The sequence below is a fragment of the Pan paniscus genome, chromosome 15, assembly GCF_029289425.2.
Source record: "Pan paniscus chromosome 15, NHGRI_mPanPan1-v2.0_pri, whole genome shotgun sequence".
NCBI classification, from domain to species: Eukaryota; Metazoa; Chordata; class Mammalia; order Primates; family Hominidae; genus Pan; species Pan paniscus.
In genome coordinates, this window is record NC_073264.2 from 96,625,646 (window position 1) to 96,644,192 (window position 18,547).

General features: G+C 52.3%; 1 protein-coding gene across 8 annotated transcripts in view; it reads right to left on the reverse strand.

The window, feature by feature from the left end:
* Window positions 1-18,547, reverse strand: part of SYNE3 (spectrin repeat containing nuclear envelope family member 3) — a 102,376-nt gene that overhangs the window by 57,491 nt on the left and 26,338 nt on the right. For all 8 annotated transcript variants that reach the window (XM_063596111.1, XM_034938078.3, XM_034938076.3 and 5 more), the window contains exon 2: window positions 3,910-4,067. In XM_063596111.1, coding sequence (XP_063452181.1) covers window positions 3,910-4,053 — 144 coding nt within the window. In that variant the 5' untranslated portion in view covers window positions 4,054-4,067. The remainder of the gene's footprint in view (window positions 1-3,909; window positions 4,068-18,547) is intronic.

Consider the following 18,547-nt stretch of genomic DNA (forward strand, 5'->3'; position numbering starts at 1 on the left):
GGTGTGAGATTCTTTTATAGCCCATCACCAGCAAGGACACAGTCCAGGAGTGCTTGGCAAGGGCTGCACGGCCAACTGGGAGAAAGTACTTGAACTGCAGCCACAGAATTATTCTAATTTGTAGCAGCCAATGAGGGCAAGGGGCAGGTGGGGATTGGATGTAAGGAAACACCTTGGAGAGAAGTATCAGGAGACCAGGAAAGTGGAGGAATGGGGTTAATTAGGGTTTTCCCTCAACCCAGCCAAGACCAGGTGAACCCCAGCTGAGCATTATGCTGAGTGCTAGGGTCCTGGATGAACAAGCTGGTAGGAAAGAGGGCTGCAGATAAGAGCGCAGATGACTGCAAAAAGGGCCAGAAGAGACCGCAAAGTAGTATGAGAGCTCAAGGAGGGATGGGAGAAATCCAGGAAGGCTTTGTGGAGGAGGTGGCATTGGCATCAAGCCTGCAGGTCTCTAATTAAAGACAACTGGAGAAGGATATTTGAGCAAAGGTAGGGAAGTAAGATATATTGAAGGATGAATGCATTGGGAATCCAAACCTTGAGAAACACCAGGATGCTCCTGACCGACAGGGTGGCCCAGAAGCTGGTGAGGAAGCTGCCTGGCTCAGGCCAGGACCCAGATACAGGACAAGGGAGCCTGAGATCGTGCCACTGCACTCCAGCCTGGGCAACAGAGCAAGACTCCATCTCAATAAACAAATAAATACATATGGTGGAACCTGGGAGTGTGGCTGGAAGCTCCTAAGACCCACTCCTGGAGGCTCTGGGGATGGGCAGGGACACTTGGTATGCTGTGTATCCCAGCTTCTAAAACCACAAGAAACAATCGCCTCCATTTCGCCAGCTCTGCCAGCATACCCTGCACTGTGCATGCAAGCATGTCTATAAATGATCGTCCTTAATCCTCCCTCCTTCCTGAAAGGCGGCAGCTATCACTCTCCCCGGAAGCAAGCTGAAGCTCAGAGAGCTCTGGGAAATCCTCCTGAGGTGCCACAGCCATGGCAGACTTTGGAGCCCGGGCCTGCAGACCCAGTAGCCAAGCTCTCAACCCAGGAGCGATGGGTTCTCCAATCACACCTTACAGAAAGCCCCCACCCCACGAGGATTCTGGAGTTTCCCTTAACCCCTCGGGAACACAAGGGGTGAGGGGGTTCGTTCCTGCTCTACAGATGGGAACATGAGGTCCCGGGAAGGCATGGGACATCCTCCCGGCTGCATGGCTATTAAGGGTCAGAACTGGATCAGAGCCCACGTCCCCGTCACTGCAGCAAACAGGCACTGGAGACAAGCCAACAGAGTTGGTGGAGGAAGCACAAGAGAGACCCCAGCACCCGGGGGTAGGTCCCATGGGTAGGTCGAGAGGCACTAGCTGCCCCCTCTTACCAGCTGGCAACAGGAAAACGTTTTCTTTCTTATTGTGAAATTGGTTTTGAAGTGGCAAAACACACAGTAAATGAAGCATGCCGGAGCCCCGTGGGAGGAGACAGTGGCAGAACGCTCAGGCCATGACTCCCCTCTGCCTGGACTCCACCCCCTCGGGCCTCACAGAAGTGCTGCCTCTGGCTTCCAGGGCCCATCCACCCTGGTCCTGCCAATGTGTCTTCCTAAGGACCACCCTTGACTTTGCTTAAACCAGAACCACCACCTGGAGGGAAAGACCCGCCAGCAAAGGGTAGAGAGTTTGAAATGCTAAGCACCCTAACACAGTGGGCACACAGGCAGGGCTGTGATGCTCACAGACAGGCAAGGTCAGGAGCTGGGGCTGAGAAAGGGGGAAACTGGTCAGGAGAGATGCACGGACAGGAGGGTTTCATTTCTTGTGCACACCCAGACCCACACAAAAGAGCATTCCAAGCGGAGGCAACACATGGACAAAGGCTTGGCGGTGGAAGGTCTAGGAGGTCTTCTGCCAATCAAAGGAGGGCGTGAGCTTGGGAGGTGTGACAGTGGCTGGAGCTAAGGCCGGCGTGAGCTTGGGAGGTGTGACAGTGGCTGGAGCTAAGGCCGGTGTAAGCTTGGGAGGTGTGACAGTGGCTGGAGCTAAGGCCGGTGTGAGCTTGGGAGGTGTGACAGTGGCTGGAGCTAAGGCCGGCGTGAGCTTGAGAGGTGTGACAGTGGCTGGAGCTAAGGCCTTTGTGAGTTTGTGAGGTGTGACAGTGGCTGGAGCTAAGGCCGGTGTAAGCTTGGGAGGCGTGACAGTGGCTGGAGCTAAGGCTGGTGTGAGCTTGGGAGGTTTGACAGTGGCTGGAGCTAAGGCCGGTGTGAGCTTGGGAGGTGTGACAGTGGCTGGAGCTCAGGCCTTTGTGAGTTTGTGAGGTGTGACAGTGGCTGGAGCTCAGGCCTTTGTGAGTTTGTGAGGTGTGACAGTGGCTGGAGCTAAGGCCAGTGTGAGCTTGGGAGGTGTGACAGCGTGGAGAGCTAAGGCTGGAAAAGAGAGTGGTGCAGATAGTGGGGGACTTTTGAAGCCAGGTGAAGTTTGCTTTTTCTTTGGTGGACAGTGAGAGCCATGGAAGGTTTTAGAGGAAGAGAATAACATCATGGGACCCACGTTAGGGGTGTGCCTCATACATGCTTGTGCAGTTGCCCTGATTGTTTGCATACGTGTCTCCATTAGGCTGGGAACCCTCAAGAGCAGGGTGGGCCTCACCCACCTGCACAGCTCCAGCCCTGGCATAGGGATGGCAGAAAGCAGGGGGTATTCCACTCTTGGGTGATCTGTGAGGGAGCTTCCCAGACAGAAGGTGAAGGGAGCACAGCAGAGAGCTTGAACGTGAGAGGGCTCTCCAGGCACAGGAAACGGTGTGAGGAGACTCCATTTCCCCAGTTGCAAATGCAGACAATGGCTCCTGCCTCTGGATGTGGCGGTGACACTGAAATCAAACACTGACTCGGAAAGGTGATGAGGATTGTTAATTCCCACGGTCCACTTCCAGAAAGGGCATGAGATATAAGCAATATGGTGCACAGTGCGCAGAATCGAGAAGACAGCACACACAAAGGAAACACACAAGGAACCAGCTGTGGGGTCACCACTGCTTCCAGCCTGGCTGGGTGGCTGGTTTGCTGCGGGAGAAGGCAGCACCCCACCCCCCACTAAGAGCAACCATTGTTGGGTGATAAATTAGAATTATGGGATATCTAAATGGATGTGACCCCAGAGGTGTGGAAGTCAACTGCTCCATTTGCAGATGGGAAAACTGAAGCCCAGAGTGGGGCAGGGATTTGACCAAGGTCACACAGCAATCTAGCATCAGCGAGGAGATTATAACTCCGGCCTCCGACTCTTAGCTCAGTATTCTTCCCTCTTGTCCCCAGGCCATGGGCGACCCACCCTCAGACAGGGGCACCACGATGCCAGGCCAGGCACTGGGTACCAGCACTTAGTGCTACATGGTCTTGTGCCAGGTGGGGTGGGTAAAGCCAGACTCTGGTTCTGGAGAAGCTCAGGAAGTCACTCCTTGCTGGGCAGAGCCCCTTCCCCGCTCCTCTGGAGGAAGACCTTGGCCAACCCAGATCTGGCAGGGACCCCAACCAGGCAGAAGCAGAAAAGGGGTGGGAAGCCCCCCAGCAAGGGCTGGGGACCCACCAGGCTGCACGGGTCCCCCCTGCAGGGACAGGAGGATGAGAGGACAGGCTCTAGTTCCTTGTCATCAGAGTGTGCTCCAAGGACCAGCAAAAATGGCATCACCCGGAACTTGTCAAAAGCAAAGTCTCAGACTTTACCTCCACGACCCGATCAGAGTCTACACTTAAACAAAATCTCCAGGAGATCTGTGTGCACATCAGAGTTTGAGAAACATTGGTTTAGTCCACCCTTGCCTTTAACAGATAGGAAACCTGAGGTCTGAGGGCGGGGTGGGATGGGGCCAAGACCACAGGGCCATCTGAGGCCACGCCTCTGCATACCTCGGTCTCCCACAGCCTGGCCTCCAGGGCCGCGCGGGGTCCCTGCGTGTTGTCATTGACCTGCAGCTGCTCCTGCACAGCCTTCATCCATGCCTGGGCATCCTCCACGCTCCTGTCAAAGTCCTCCTGGGGCTGCTGAGTCATGGCACCTGCAGGGGCTGAAGAAAGGGCCACAGATAAGGCCAACAGGCAGGAATGTAGGGGGCTGCGAAAAGGCCCCCGGCAGGACACCTGGGACAGGCCCACTCCCACCACCAACACTCCCCTGGTGCTCCCAGTTGGGCAATATGGCCAGAGGTGAGCACGTTTGTCAGGACTGGAATTAGGCAGGGAAGGAAAACAGGTCTGGCCTCTGGGAGAACTGGCCCAGGGCTCTGGCCTGGCAAAACTGCTTTGTCTTTGGCCTCTCAGGTTCCCTGCTTCCTCTTCTCGCAGCTTGGGGCCCGGAGGCAATTCTCGTCTGTCTATTCAGATTGCATGCTCTCCAAAAGAGGACGTCAAAACCTGCAGTCCGAAACGTCTGGACCCATAATGATCTTGATTTGAATGGATCAAAGAGGCCTCAACCTAAGGAACACTGTTCTGGGCATGGGCCAAGCCGACACCAGCCCTGAGCTCTCCCTGAGATGAACCTCTCAGGCTGGGGATGGCCGTGTTAGGTGCATGCCGTCCCCACCACTCCACCAACCTGGGTCCATGGGCAGGTCCTGCTAAAGTTACCCACTGAGCCACTCCCCTCTGACCTCCGCGCAGCACTCCTCGCAACCACTGAAAACGAACGTAACGCTTGAGATGCAACCCGCTTGCTATGCCGGCCCTAGGTAACACCTGCCTGCTGGCATAGGTCACCCACCAGAGACCCCTTTTGCTGGACTGTCCATTTGACTTCCCCTGGGCTATGGCTGCAAAGCCTCAGATTTTCTCCTGTGACTTTCTTAAAATCCCAGTTAGTCCAGGCAAAACTCTTCCGTATTCCAGTTCTAGTTGTCTGCATATAGCAACCATGTGACTGCTTTGAACTAAAGTTATTTGTATTTGCATTTTATTCAAAGGGATTGTGTCTGGTTTATCCTCCAATCTCCCACAATACCTTGTACAGAGTAAGGCCAATGTTGTTAGATGAGCCCAGAATGGGTACAAAGTTTAACACATCAAAAAACTCAACATGGCATTATTTAAAATGGCAAAACAAAACCAGAAACAACCCACATGCCCAATTATAGGCGATTGCTTAAGTAAGTTATGGTACACTTGCACTTTAGAATATTATGCAGCCAGCAAAAAGGAGGCTTAAAATGAATTTGTGAATGGGAATTTTTAGGATATAATGGCAATACCAAAAAAGAGACAAAATTATATATTAGGTAGTCACAACTCAACAACTAGTAAAAGCAAAACAAAACATTAACAAGAACTACACTCATAGAAAAAGGCTGGGGCCGGGCATGGTGGCTCATGCCTACAATTCTAGAACTTTGGGAGGCTTAGGCAGGAGGATTGCTTGAGCCCAGGAGTTCAAGAAAAAGGCCAGGACATCTTGCCATTAAAGGGTCTATGTGATCAAGTCAGGGCTGTGTGCAGTGGCCTTAGCCCCTTCCAGGCCTGGCTTTTAAGCACATTCCATGGGAACCTCAGGCCTCTCTCTCCCTGGCATTGGGGGAGAGGCACAGTGACCTTGAAGGCCACTTGGTTGAGATGGGTAGGACCACCATTGGAAGTTTTTTTTTTCCCCTTATTTTTCTCTATTAAGCACTTAGAATTTACTTTACAATTTTTATTACATTACAGTAAAAATCATCACTAATAAAAATAAAAATTGTCTTCACTCATCAGTTAGTAAGTATCTACTGGGAAGCTGGGCACCATCCCCAGGCCCCGCACAGGGCCAGAGGAAGCTTCAGGGAGAACCCACAAGAGAGAAGGAGAAAATGGAAGAGGCCATCAGACGCGTGCTGGGCCAAAGGATGCGGGCTGGCCAGGGGGAGGTGGGCGACGTAGCGGGCTGTGCTCTGGAAACCCGTCCTGTGATTCTCCCAGCGAGTTGCTTTCCTTTCAGACCTGTTTTGACTTTTTTGTAACAACTTAATATGTTCCCTGTAGCCACTCCCTGCCTTTGAATGCTTTACTTGAAAAGCACATTGGATGTGCAAGCATTTAAATGTATTTGTTGTGGCTCTAATTTCTCGGCTAGTGTGTGACTTGCATGGCTTCCAAAAACTCAGCTTTTATTTTTATTAAGCAAAGAATGGGAGGGACAGAGACGAGTCCTGCTGAGTCTCAGATGACAGGACAGTGGGGAAGCGTGGCTCTAATCATCAAGAGGCAGCGAGGCTTTAGAGCACCCCTTCTTGTTGGCAATGCCCGTGACCTGTGAGGCTCAGTGGTTGGTGTCTGGAGGGTATAGCAGATGAAACCCAGGGACCCGGTGGGGTTGAGCAGGCGGGGATGCTCAGACCAACCGAACTGTGGGCTGGGCGAGGCTGCAGGCAGAGTTCAGGAGACCTGAGCCTCCTCTGCAATTCTGCCTATTTTGCTTCAGTTCAATGAAACACAGGACTTAAGCACATGCTAAGAGGCAGGCCTGATGCTATGATCGTAGCATCCAATAAGCAGACAGCAGACACTATCTTACTCTAAAGAAGCTCTCAGAGGAGCTTCTTCACCACCTAATGTGGTATCAGGGACAGTTGAACAGGGAGTCTGTGAGGGACCTCTGAGGTTGTGGGTTGAGAGGGTCGATGTTACTGTGATCCCTGCACGCCAGGTCCTGGGGACCAGCTTCTGCCCTGGGACTACCAGACTGCTCTGGGTCCTCCCTTTTTCTGCCCGTCGGACCCCTCCTCAGCCAGCCTAGAGCACTGCTTCCTGTGTCACCATTGCCTGTAAGGCAGGCCAAGGTAAGCCAGCCTCCCACAGCCATTGCACAGGCGCTGGTCACTCCCTGAACCCCTTGCAAGGAAGAATGGTCTGGGGGACACTGTCTATTGGCAGAGGTATACTCTTCCTGTAAAGGGTCAGGTAGAAAATGTTTTTAGCTGTCTCGGGCCACATACAGTCTCTGTTGCATAGTCTCCCTTGCTTTTACGACCCTTTGAAAATGTCAGACCCTTTCTTAGCTCACTGGCTAGACAAAAACACACCACGAGGGCACTTGGCCTATAGGCTGTCGTGAGCCATCCCCTATCTCAGGTGGTCCAAGGCTACAACCAGCAACTGCAGAAAGCCCAGCAGGCAGCAAAGCTAGCTGGCTAAGTGACCCCACCGGCACATGTCTGGGAAAGAGTCAGCCATGAGGCCAGAAGGACCTAGAATTGGTCCCAGTGGTCAAGACCCCATGACTCACTAGCTGTGTGGCATCTGGCTGGTCACTTAACCTCTCTGGGTGTCCATATTCTCATCTGGAAAATGGGGATAACACCTAGATTTAATTAATTTAAAAACCCATCCAGGTGCAGTGGCTCATGCCTGTAATCCCAGCAGTTTGGGAGGCTGATACGGGAGGATCACTTGAGCTCAGGACCAGCCCAAGCAGCATAGTGAGACCTCGTCTCTACCAAAAAAAAAAAAAAATTAGCCAGGTGGAAGGATCACTTGAGTCCGGAAGGTCCAGGCGGCATTGAGCTATGATGGTACCACTGCACCCTAGCCTGGGTGACAGAGAGAGATTCTGTCTCTAAAATAAATAAATAAATAAAAATTTAAAAAAATTGCCCAGAACCTGGAGCACACACCATGCTTGGAAATAGTTCCTTTTTACCAAACGCACAGGTGTTGGGTAGAGGGCTTTCCTTCCTTGGGAACCTGCATCCAGACAGCAGCTGTCTCACCAGCTCAAGGTTGGGGGAGCATAGGAACTGGGTTACCAGCTGATAGACTAATGAATCAGTGCACTAAGTGGCTGCTGAGTGCAGGTGCTGAGGATGTGGAGACAGACCAAGTGTGGCTCTGGCCTGGTGAGGCTCCATGTCCAGTGCAGTGGGGGTGGAGGGCAGGGATGGACGCACAGTAAGGCAGCTACAGTGAGGCCAGCATGAGTTTTGAGACAGGAGGACAGGGGCCACGGGACCTCAAAGGAGTGGTTGTCACCTGGCTCGAGGAAGGTGGCTGGGAGGCACTGCCTGCTGAGGGCACCGGAGCTGGCAAGGGTTAGGCATTGGAAGGGGCGGGTAGGAGACAGCTCCAGGCCAGGGTGTGTGGAGGAGGGAAGCGCTCTGCACTCAAAGGTGGGCTGAGACTGGAGTCACTGCAGAAATGGCAGACGCACACGGCCAAGGACAATGAGAAAAGGTTGCAGGAGTGAGCAGAGCCAGCATGCCTCTCTGGCACGGGAGAAGTTTCGTCTCTGGACTGGTTGAATGGAGATAGGATTAAAAAATAAATAAATAAATAAATAAAAAAGAACTGTGCAGTTTCCAAACAGTATTGCAAAAGAAATGTGCTCAGGGGTAAAAAGAAAAAAAAAGTATTTTCTGTTTCCAAGCCCTGTCTGGGGACATCCCTGGGGTGTGGCTGCAGGCAGCGGGAGAGTAGGGCTCTAGGCGTGTCTCTGAGCTGTCCCCACTGAGTCAGTGAGAGGGCTGGCCATGAGAGTGCTGACCCTTTCTGGGTCATGCTGGCGCTGGTGTATGGAGGAGACAGAAAGGAAACAGCCTTGGGTTTGGGTTTCAGCGTCCATGTGGTTATCGCAAATGACAGCGGAAGAGAAGTGATTTTTTTTTTCATGATGGAAACCCCCGAGCTGGGGCAGATGATGTGGCAGGCTTGAGACAGAGCACATGATCAGAACACAGAACCTGAGTCAAAAGCCATGGGCCTGGAAGACCAGCCAGTCCCCCAGAGGTGGATAAGGTCTGTGGGCATGGCTGGAGACACAGCCTCCCCAGGAATGGACAGTAAGGATGCACTTTGGGAGAGGACAGGAATCTTCCAGAATCTGAGCTCCAGGCTTTAGCCATCTTCTCAAAATGGGACACCTTAATTTGAGTCATAAAGAAAGCTCAGAGCGCTTTGAAGAAGCTGAAATGTCATAAGGAAGAGTGTGGTTGATTCGGGGATACTGGAAAACGTGATGCAAACTGAAAAAAAAAGGCCAGCCGTGGAAGAGAAGGTGCTAACACTCATGAAATAATGAAGGCCCACACCACGTGAGGCCCTTGTCCAAAAGCCACCCCGTGTGGGCCTCCTGGCATCCCCGTCTGAAAGGCAGCCCCAGCCCATCTCAGGAGCAGCAGAAGGGGAGTATCGGGGCTACCTCTCAGCTGAGCTCTGTGGCCCATTAGCTGGCGGCCTGGGCACAGCTTCCTCCCCACCCCCCACCCCAGGCACAGCAGCGGCATCTACCTCTTAGAATGCTGCGGGGCTGACTGGGGCAGGTGTGGGAGCACCTGGTCAGTAATAGGTGCGTGGGGCACAGGAGCGGCTGTTACCTTCCACAACCCTAGATAAGAATGCGCAGACTGCAGTCATTGGCCCAGGACATGGAGGCACTTGCAGTAGTGCTGACATTTAAACCTTGTTCTATTGGATTCTGAAGCCCTAGATTCTCACTAGACCATATTGACTCCAAAATAAAGTTGAACTTCACCTACCATGGGGCATCCACTAGAACTGCCCCTGGGAGGAAAGCAACCCCGTGTGAGTCAAGGTTCAATCAGCAGAGTAAAGCCCCTCCGAGTCCAGCTATGAACCAGGAGGGTGTAATGAGGAGGAGGAGCTGAGAAGCTGCAAGGAGACAAAAGGAAGCCCAGAGATCAACCCCTAGGCTGGAGAGACAAGGCGGAGAGGCGATGTTAGATGTTCCTAGACCCATGTTGGAGGCCACTGAGCAGCAGGAACTAGAGCCCCAAAGGAGATACATCTGCTGCAGGAGACGCCACCCAGGGCGGAGAGGCTGTCAGAGAAACCCCCAGCCGACTATTTACCTCTGGTCCTGCCAGAAGCCAGTATAGGGGAGCCGGGACAATGCAGCCCTCAGGCGGTCAGCTCTCCTGTGACCCAGGGCAGAGCAGAGGACAGGGAGAAATAGATGTGTGGGCCCCCAGGCCAGGGCTGCCCCTGTAGTCCATCGGGTAACTGTGAATGTCCATCTGGACACCAGCTCCCGTTGCCCTGATTCCAGGCCTGAAAGCAATTGGCCGAGATGCAATTTGGTCTCTGGGGGACCAGGCTTGCAGGAAGGAAAGGATACTGGCATCTGGCACTGAAAAAACGCCCGAGGCAGATCGCCTGCTGGGTCAGCACGTGGATTGCCAACTGGGGCTGAGGGCCCTGTGTCCTGGGGTCGCTGGGCCCAGACCTCTCTCCCTCCCTTCCCCTTCCCCGGCTCTCCAAAGCTCAGGGTGCTGGGTGGGGCCCCTACTTGGCTTTGCAACGCCACTGGTGAGGGGCTGATGCCCCATAAGGAACAGGTTCTTACCTCTGTCTCAATCCCTCCAACATCCTAACAGCAGTTTCTAAAATTCTCTGGGGCCAGGCGCGGTGACTCACGCCTGTAATCCCAACACTTTCGGAGGTCAAGGCAGGCGGATCACCTGAGGTCAAGAGTTTGAGATCAGCCTGGCCAACATGGTGAAACCCTGTCTCTACTAAAAATACAAAAATTAGCCAGGCGTGATAGCGGGCGCCTGTAATCCCAGCTACTTGGGAGGCTGAGGCAGGAGAATCGCTTGAACCCGGGAGGCAGAGGTTGCAGTGAGAAGAGATTGAGCCACTGCACTCCAGCCTGGGCAACAGCGAGACACCATCTCAAAATAAATTAATTAATTAATATTATCTGGGAATTTGAAAACACTAATTCTTGTCATTCAGTGATCCAGAGGCTCCTGCTCGGGTCCTAACCCAATCTCGTTAGCGAACTCCCCTGAAACATGAGAGCAAGCCCCTCCCGAGCAAAGAAAGCGGCAACGTCAGTTTCAGGGAGTGACTGTCATGTGGCGGGCATTATTTGTCCCATTTTACAAAGAGGGAAACTGAGACTTGGAGACGCAAACAGTCTGCTGAAAAGTGGTGGACCCAGGTCCACCAATAACAGTAAAAGCCGACATTTACCTGGTGTTCTGCAGGTGCCTGACTGTATGATAAAAGGTTTGTAGGTATTAACTCACTTATCCTACATAGGCCCAGTGACACATTCGCATTATACTTAACAGCTGAGAAAACAGGTTTAATGATACTAACAACGCTGGCCAAAGTCACCGGGACGCTAAGTAGCAGAGGCAAGACTTGAACCAAGGATGACTTGAGTCTAAACTCTTTGCTCTTAAATCCCCTGGTGCCACACAGCTTCCACGGCCCTCTCTGTCCCTCCCAGAACCCCACTGGTAACTGCCGAGTTCCAGGAAGGTAACTTCAGGGCAGGAATCTATCTTGAGCTGCAGCTCAAGAATCTAGAGTTCAGGGAAACCAACTGAGCCCCCCAACTGCCAGGCAGCCTCTGTCACACTGTGCCTGCTCACTCCAGCCCTGTGCCAACCCAGCTGCCCACTGACATTCTGCTCTGGAACTCAGAAGGCATTGGGATTCAGACCCAGGTAAACCCCAGCTCCCATGGCAGGCCCCGTTAGCAATTACAGCCTGGTGCCCCTGCTCTGTCAAGCTGGCCAGGGCCGCCCACCACAAGCTGACCCAGAGTTCTGGCATGGGCGTGCTCGCTTGCCGTGACTCACTCGGCTGTCCTGTGACTCATTCCTGCCCTGCCACACACATTCCCACCCTTATCCTCTCTTTCCCACTGCTCTCTTATGCTTGGATGTTATTTCAGGAACTGAGTTACAGCTGGTCTTAATCCCAAAGCTTTTTCCAATGGATTCTGGGAACACAATTTTGTTTATTTATCGCAGAGGAGGTTGCACCAAGAGGATAGACCTTGGCAATCTTCTCCTCTGTGGCACTGGCAGAAGGTGATTCTCAGAACAAAGTGTGTGAAAGGAGGGATAGGAACTCAACGGTGGCGCCCATGCATTATCCCATTTAATCTCACAACAACCCTGCCAGGCAGCTAATTCAAAGTGAGGAGCAATTACTGGGCTTCATTCCGTCTTAGAGGTGAGCAGACAGAGGCTTGGCAGGTTAAGGGACTGCACCAAAGCCATGCAGGCTGCAGGGCCACGCCACCCTCTGTCCACCAGCTATGCATGGTTACACAAGAAGTCCCACCTTGGAAAGGGTTGTGAGGTCCACTCTACAATTACAGCCACAAAGGACACTGGCCAGGGACTGCTTTGGAGGCAAGCGGTCCCGAAGCCATTTTAAGTCAGCCCCACTGTCACAGACCGGTGGTGTCTGGTAGGGAAAGCCAGCTGCTCTCTGATGCACCTCCTTCTCCAGATACGCCAACCATAAAACCCATTTCCAGTCTCTCTTCAATGAATGAAACCCAAGTTCCCTAGGCATAGTCTGGAGGATGCCAGGATTTCCACCCGGGAAGTGCTGGCCTTGGCAACACACAAATACAGGTGTTTGAGAGGGAGAGAAGACACCAGGGCAGCTAAGAGGGAAATGGGACAGAGTGGAGGGGGCAGAGTGTACGCAAGGTAAAAAGAGGTCCCCAGCCGTGGTAGGGATGAAGGCCAGGCTGCTGCAGAGATATGTTCCTAGGGCAGGGTGGGTGGCTCCAAGGGGTGGGGCCTTAGCTCTTGGGACCAGGTGTGATCGTCTCAGGCTCCAATTGGAGACTTTGAAGGGGAGGGCTCCCAGGAGGTTCAAGGGGGCTCCAGAGGGGAACCCTGGCCACGGAGTAACAGGGGCTGCTGGCAGTGTGGGCGGAGCTGGTCAGAGGGCAGGCAGGCAGGGCACTGGCCATCTGCTGCAGGTCAGAGAGCACTGGGCAGGGTACCAGGGCACAGGTACCAGCCTGGCTGGAACATTGAGTGCCATGGGCCACTGGTGTGTGGACAGGCCAGTCAATGCAGCGGGGTTGGTACTGGCTTTTCACACTGGGAGTGTGACTTATGCATGGGTTGTGAAATCTACTCAGGGGTCTTGATCAAAAGTGCTTTGTAAGGAAAGAAGATAGAATAGAATGAAAAATATCACAGTGCCTCTCATGGATGAAGGATAAATACTGTTTCATGAGACTGTTGCTTGTTTGATGGATGTGTTGCATATGTATAAATGTAGAATGTATTTCACTGAGAGTTATGATTTAAACAAAACCAAAATCCTTTGAGGAACGGTGGATTCGCTCAGTGGTTCTCACACTGGCGCCTGCCTCAGAGACAACTGGGGGTCTTGTTAAACCACAGATGGCTGGATCCCACCCCCAATTTATAAAACTGGGGGCTAAGAATTTGCATTTCTAATGAGTATTTAGGTAACATTGACACTGCTGCTCCAGGACCTCACTTTGAGAACCATGGGCTTGGAGGATGTCTCAGCCTCCCGTAGACGAGAACAGATGATTCTAACCGTGGGCATGAGTGTGTATTTGGCAAATTCATCCACACGGTGGGAGGGCAGTTGGGGCTGGGTCCTATTAGGTTTGAGTCAATGTAGGCCAAGATTAGAAATCAGAAAGCAATGAAACTGCAAAGAACCCCTGCCCTTCTTGCCTCAACTGCATCAGTCACTTCTGTTTCTGAAGAGCAGAGCAGGCTGCCTCCTCTTGGAGAAGGACAGAGTGAGGCGGGGCTGCTGGCTCCCTCCCCAAATTCCAATGGGCTTCACTTCACACAGCTTCCCTGGAGCCACCTTAATCAATAGACCTGAGGCATTCACTTGAGAGTGAGAACGCACACATTCCTCAGATGCCCTGAAGGTAAACTGAGAGAGTCGGCTGCTCCCCGACCAAAGACAGGACGCCCTAACCTACAGGTGCTAGGAGCTCTGCAACCCCACCTTCTGATGGCCACCCCTGCCCCACAGCCCCTAAACCTCCCAGGAATGCCGAAATGCTCAGCGTTTTTTTCCCTCTGCCCTCACCAGGCTGTCTCCTCTCCCTCTCCCCTTACACCACTCCCTCTAGGATACCCAGCATCCCCACAGGCTCAGCTCAGATGGCTCCTCTTCCAGAAAGCCTTCCCTGAATGACTGACACAGCCATGGCCACTCCTATGCAGACATCCATCTCAGCCTGGATCCCACTGGACTATAAATATCTGTCCCCTCATCTCTCCTGCTCCTCACTTCACCTCCTTCGTGGAGCTCAGCACCTGCTCTGAGTCAATATGAATGAATACAACTTCTCCCACCTCACCCCTGAGGACCAGCCGAGTCTGATTTGGGACAAGGGTCAGGGGAGGAACAGAGGTGCAGACAGCAGCCTGCACTCAAGGGGTACACTGCACCCCCACCACCCCTTATCAGCTCCATCCGCATGATGCCAGGCAGAAGGGAGAAGGGCTGTGTCCTCTGGAAGCCCTGGGAATGCGGCCCTTCCCCGACCCCACACATTTCAGTGGAAACACACTCCCCAGTGCCCATAGATGAAATCTCCAGAGCCCTGGCCCCTGAGGAGAGCTCCCATCTGCTCTGGGGCAAGGCTAATCCCAGGTACTGAGCCAGCCCCCAGGCCCCCATCACCCCCAAGAAGATCTGGCCCAGTGGGGCAGTGCCACCCAGGATGTCTGACCCCTGGTCCCTGCACCTGCCTGCACCTTCCTCAGTGACCCACCCAGCACCCTTGACAACATGGCACTGACACCTGTCCCCCAGGCCGCCCCCCACTCCTCTCCCAATGTCTTCTTGGCCCTGGGAGTCAGAGGTGCCAGGCCTTACCCTCCCCGCCAGCGCCTCATGCCTTCTCAGGCAGGGGTCTTCCCCACAGAGGGACCCTCCCTGAACCCCCTAGACCTGCCTGGCTGGCTGGCCCTGCCTTCCCTGACATCTCCCTCTTCCTGGGCCATCTGTACTGCAGCCCAAAGGAGCAAGAATGGTGCAATGACCACACACACGTCACCACACTCCTCCTTGGCCCTAAACCCCAGCGGCCCGTGGACAGACCCTTTTAAAGCAAAATTATGGCTGCACAAGAACACATCCTCAGAATGTACTCTTTTCAACACAGACTTGAGAAATGACAGCCTTCTACTAGATGAACATGTCTTTCCATTGAAAAGGACTGTGCCAAAATATAGGGTTTACACTTTTTTGTTTCTATTACACGCAAGTTTTTAAACTTCACATAAAACTCATGGTCTCCAAAGAAATCCTCCTGACATCCCAAGGTGAGGGACCCCAGCCTGAAGGATAAAGTCAGTGTTCCTTGGACCCTCAAGGACGGTGCCTCCTGCCAGCCCTACAGTCCTAACTGGCCAGGGTGCTCCCTGCGCTGCATGCCAGCTGCACCACACTGCCTGCGTTTCTAGAATATTAGAGTCTGGGTGCCACAGCTCCAGTTAGTTCTGCCTGGAGAGTCCTTCCCCCACTCCGCCCCACCCGCCCCTCCGCACCTGCTTCTAGCTGACTCTTCCCTGTCTCTTTCAGCTCACAGCCACTGCAGGTGCAGAGGAGAAATCTTTTCAGCCTCTGCTCCCCCTGGTAGAAGCGACTTCTCCTTTCTTTGGGTCCCCACAGGGCCCTGTAGCTGTTGCCATTTATGACATGTTTACTAAGCATTTGACATGATTTTCTTATATTCTCTTACATTCTTTCTTATATTTCTTACACCATGGAGGTAGGTCCTGTTATTGTTCCCATTTCTCAGTGAGAAGACCAAGGACTGGGGAGGCCTGGCAAGGTGAGGGATAGAGTGGGACCCGGAGCCCGCACTTCCACCACGATGCCGTGTTTCACTGTCCGTGTTGCTGGCACGAACCACAGGAGCTCCCTGAGGAGGGGTTTGTCATGTTCATCTTCCTGACTGATCGGCTGGAGATTGGAGCTGCCATTATTTTAAACCACCTTCTTGGGGGGTATAATTGGTAAACAAGACACTTCACATATTTCAACTGCACAATTTGATAAGTTTTAGATATACACCTATAAAGCCAACACCCGTCCACAAAATGAACATACCCGCCTCCCCTTTAAGCTCCCTGGCTGGTTTTGTAATTCCCACCTCCCACCTACACCCTCTCCCAGCCACCACTGATCTGCTGACTGTCGTTGTAGATTTGTTTGCATTTCCTAGAGTTTTGTACATGAATGGAATGGGATGACACAGAAAATACAGGCGACCCCTGAACAACACAGATTTGAACTGTGTGGGTCCCCTCATACACAGATGTCTTCTGCCTCTGCCACCCTCGAGACAGCAAGACCAACCCCTCCTCCTCCTCCTCCTCCTCAGCCTACTCAACATCAGGACGATAAGGATGAAGAACTTTATGATGACCCACTTCCACTTCATAAACAGTAAATACATTTTCTCTTTCTTATGATTTTCTTAATATCATTTTCTTTTCTCTAGCTTACTTTATTGTAAGAATATAGTATGTAATATATACAACATACGAAGTATGTATTAATCAACTTTTTGTTATCAGTAAGGCTTCCAGTCAACAGTAGCTATTAGCAGTTAAGTTTTGGGGGATTCAAAAGTTAGACTTAAATTTTCAAGTGTGCAAGGGCCTGGTACCCCTAACCCCTGCAATGTGCAAGGGTCAACTGTACTCTTTTTAGAGAGAGGGATCTGATTTTTTCACTCAGGATGGTTATTTTGAGATTCATCCATGTCGTTGCCTGTATCAGTGGTTTGTTCCTTTTTGTTACTGAGTACTATTCCATAGCATTCCTGTGCCACAGATTGTGGATTCATGCACCCACGGATGGACAGTTTCCAACAAAGCTGTGATGAATACTTGTGTGTGCACATATGCTTTCATTTCTCTTGCGTAAATACCTAGGAGTGGAATGGCTGGATTACATGGTAGGTGTATATTTAAGAAACTGCCAAGGCCAGGCGTGGTGGCTCACACCTGTGATCCCAGCACTCTGGGAGGCCAAGGTGAGAGGATCACTTGAGCCCAGGAGTTTGAGATGAGCCTGGGCAACACATGGAGATCCTGTTTCATAAAAGAGGAGAGGAGAGGAGAGGAGAGGAGAGGAGAGGAGAGGGGAGGGGAGGGGGGGAGGGGAGGGGAGGGGAGGAGAGGAGAGGAGAGGAGAGGAGGGACTGCAAAACTGTTTTCCAAAGTGGCTGCACCTCTTTACATACCCAGCAGCCATGTGTGAATTCCAATTCCTGCACAGCCTTGACAACACTGTACGGTCAGTCTTTTCATCTTAGCCCTTCTGGTAGTATGTCATGCTGGCTCACTGTGGCTTGCATTTCTCACTGGTTTTGGCATTTGTGGTGTAGGACGGCCTAACTGAGCTCCCAGACTCTGTGCTGAGCACTTCCCAGGGATCTCCTCCTTGAAAGCTCCTTGGTGTGCTGAGCACCGGGCCTGCTGGCTGATGCCTAAGGGGGTGAGCAGCTGAGTGACTGAGTGACAAAGACACTTGGCCAACAGGGACCTGCTCCAATTCTCAGGGTGCTGCCAGCCAACTCCCTGCAGGCAACTCTCTGAGGACAGAACCAAGCACCATGAAGCAACAGCCAAAGCCAGTAAAAGCAGAAGACAAATGGAGTCACCCACAGGTGCACGGGGCTTTCTGAGCTCCCCAGCAGCACATCCATGGGGCCTCTCTCCCATCTCCTGCAGGTCCCAGACAGATTCCTGTGTAGGGCCTGGAATTTCTGAACAACTAATGCAGATGCCAGGGGTTCTTCTGGAATAAGGATTGAAAATCAACAACTTTAGAGTTCAGGGACCTGAATCCAGTCCAGCTCCTCTGAACTCTGAGCCCTTTGTTCTCATTTGAACATAAACTGCCTCTGGGCACAGCCCTTGCCTATTTTGATCACAACACGTGGCACTTACTGACACACAATAAGTGCTCACACACATTTGTGAATGAAAGATACATCTGGAAAATATAAACTACAATACCTACCTCGGTTGGTGCTTAGTAGGTACTCAGAAAGTGTTCTTTTATTTGATTATTTTTAGAGACAGGGTCTTGCTATGTTGCCCAGGCTGGTCTCAAACTTCCTGGGCCCAAGATTTCTGCCTCAGCCTCCCAAGTAGCTGGGACTACAGTCACGAGCCACCATGCCTGGCTTATTTTTTTTTGAAAAGAAAGAAGTGTGGAGCCAGAATGGACATCTCTCTGCCCTCATTAGTCCTTGATTTCACATGCTGCTGGCTCAGGGGAACTGAGAAAGGCAGGAATCAGAGGCAAGAGTGGGCCTCAGCACAGACTCTGTAACCCCAAAATAAGAGGCTTCCTTCAGGCCACGAGTGGGGGCAGAACAGGCTCTGGAATGGGGTTAGGAGTCATGGTTCCAGTGTGGGCTCCACCACCAACTTGCTCCCAAACCCCAGTTTCCTCAATGGTCAGAGGGGAGCAATAGTTCACACCTGACTTCCACCCGCTCTGAGACGAGTGAGCTTTAAGTTGGAAGGTTGTTGTGAAGGACAAGGCAACGTCTGATTCACCTTGGGGTTTTTTCTAACGGAATCAGTTAGTAAGGGAAATACACGCTGCTGAGAGGCCCTGCCCTATCCCAATGTAAAGGACTATCACCGTCATCTCTTGTTCTGGCAACCTAAAGGCTAATTATACCATATTTCCATGTTATAACGCGTAATAGCCATGGGCTATAACCGATTATGGCATGCACAGCAGGCTGGAGTAAATGTTATATTGTTCCAAG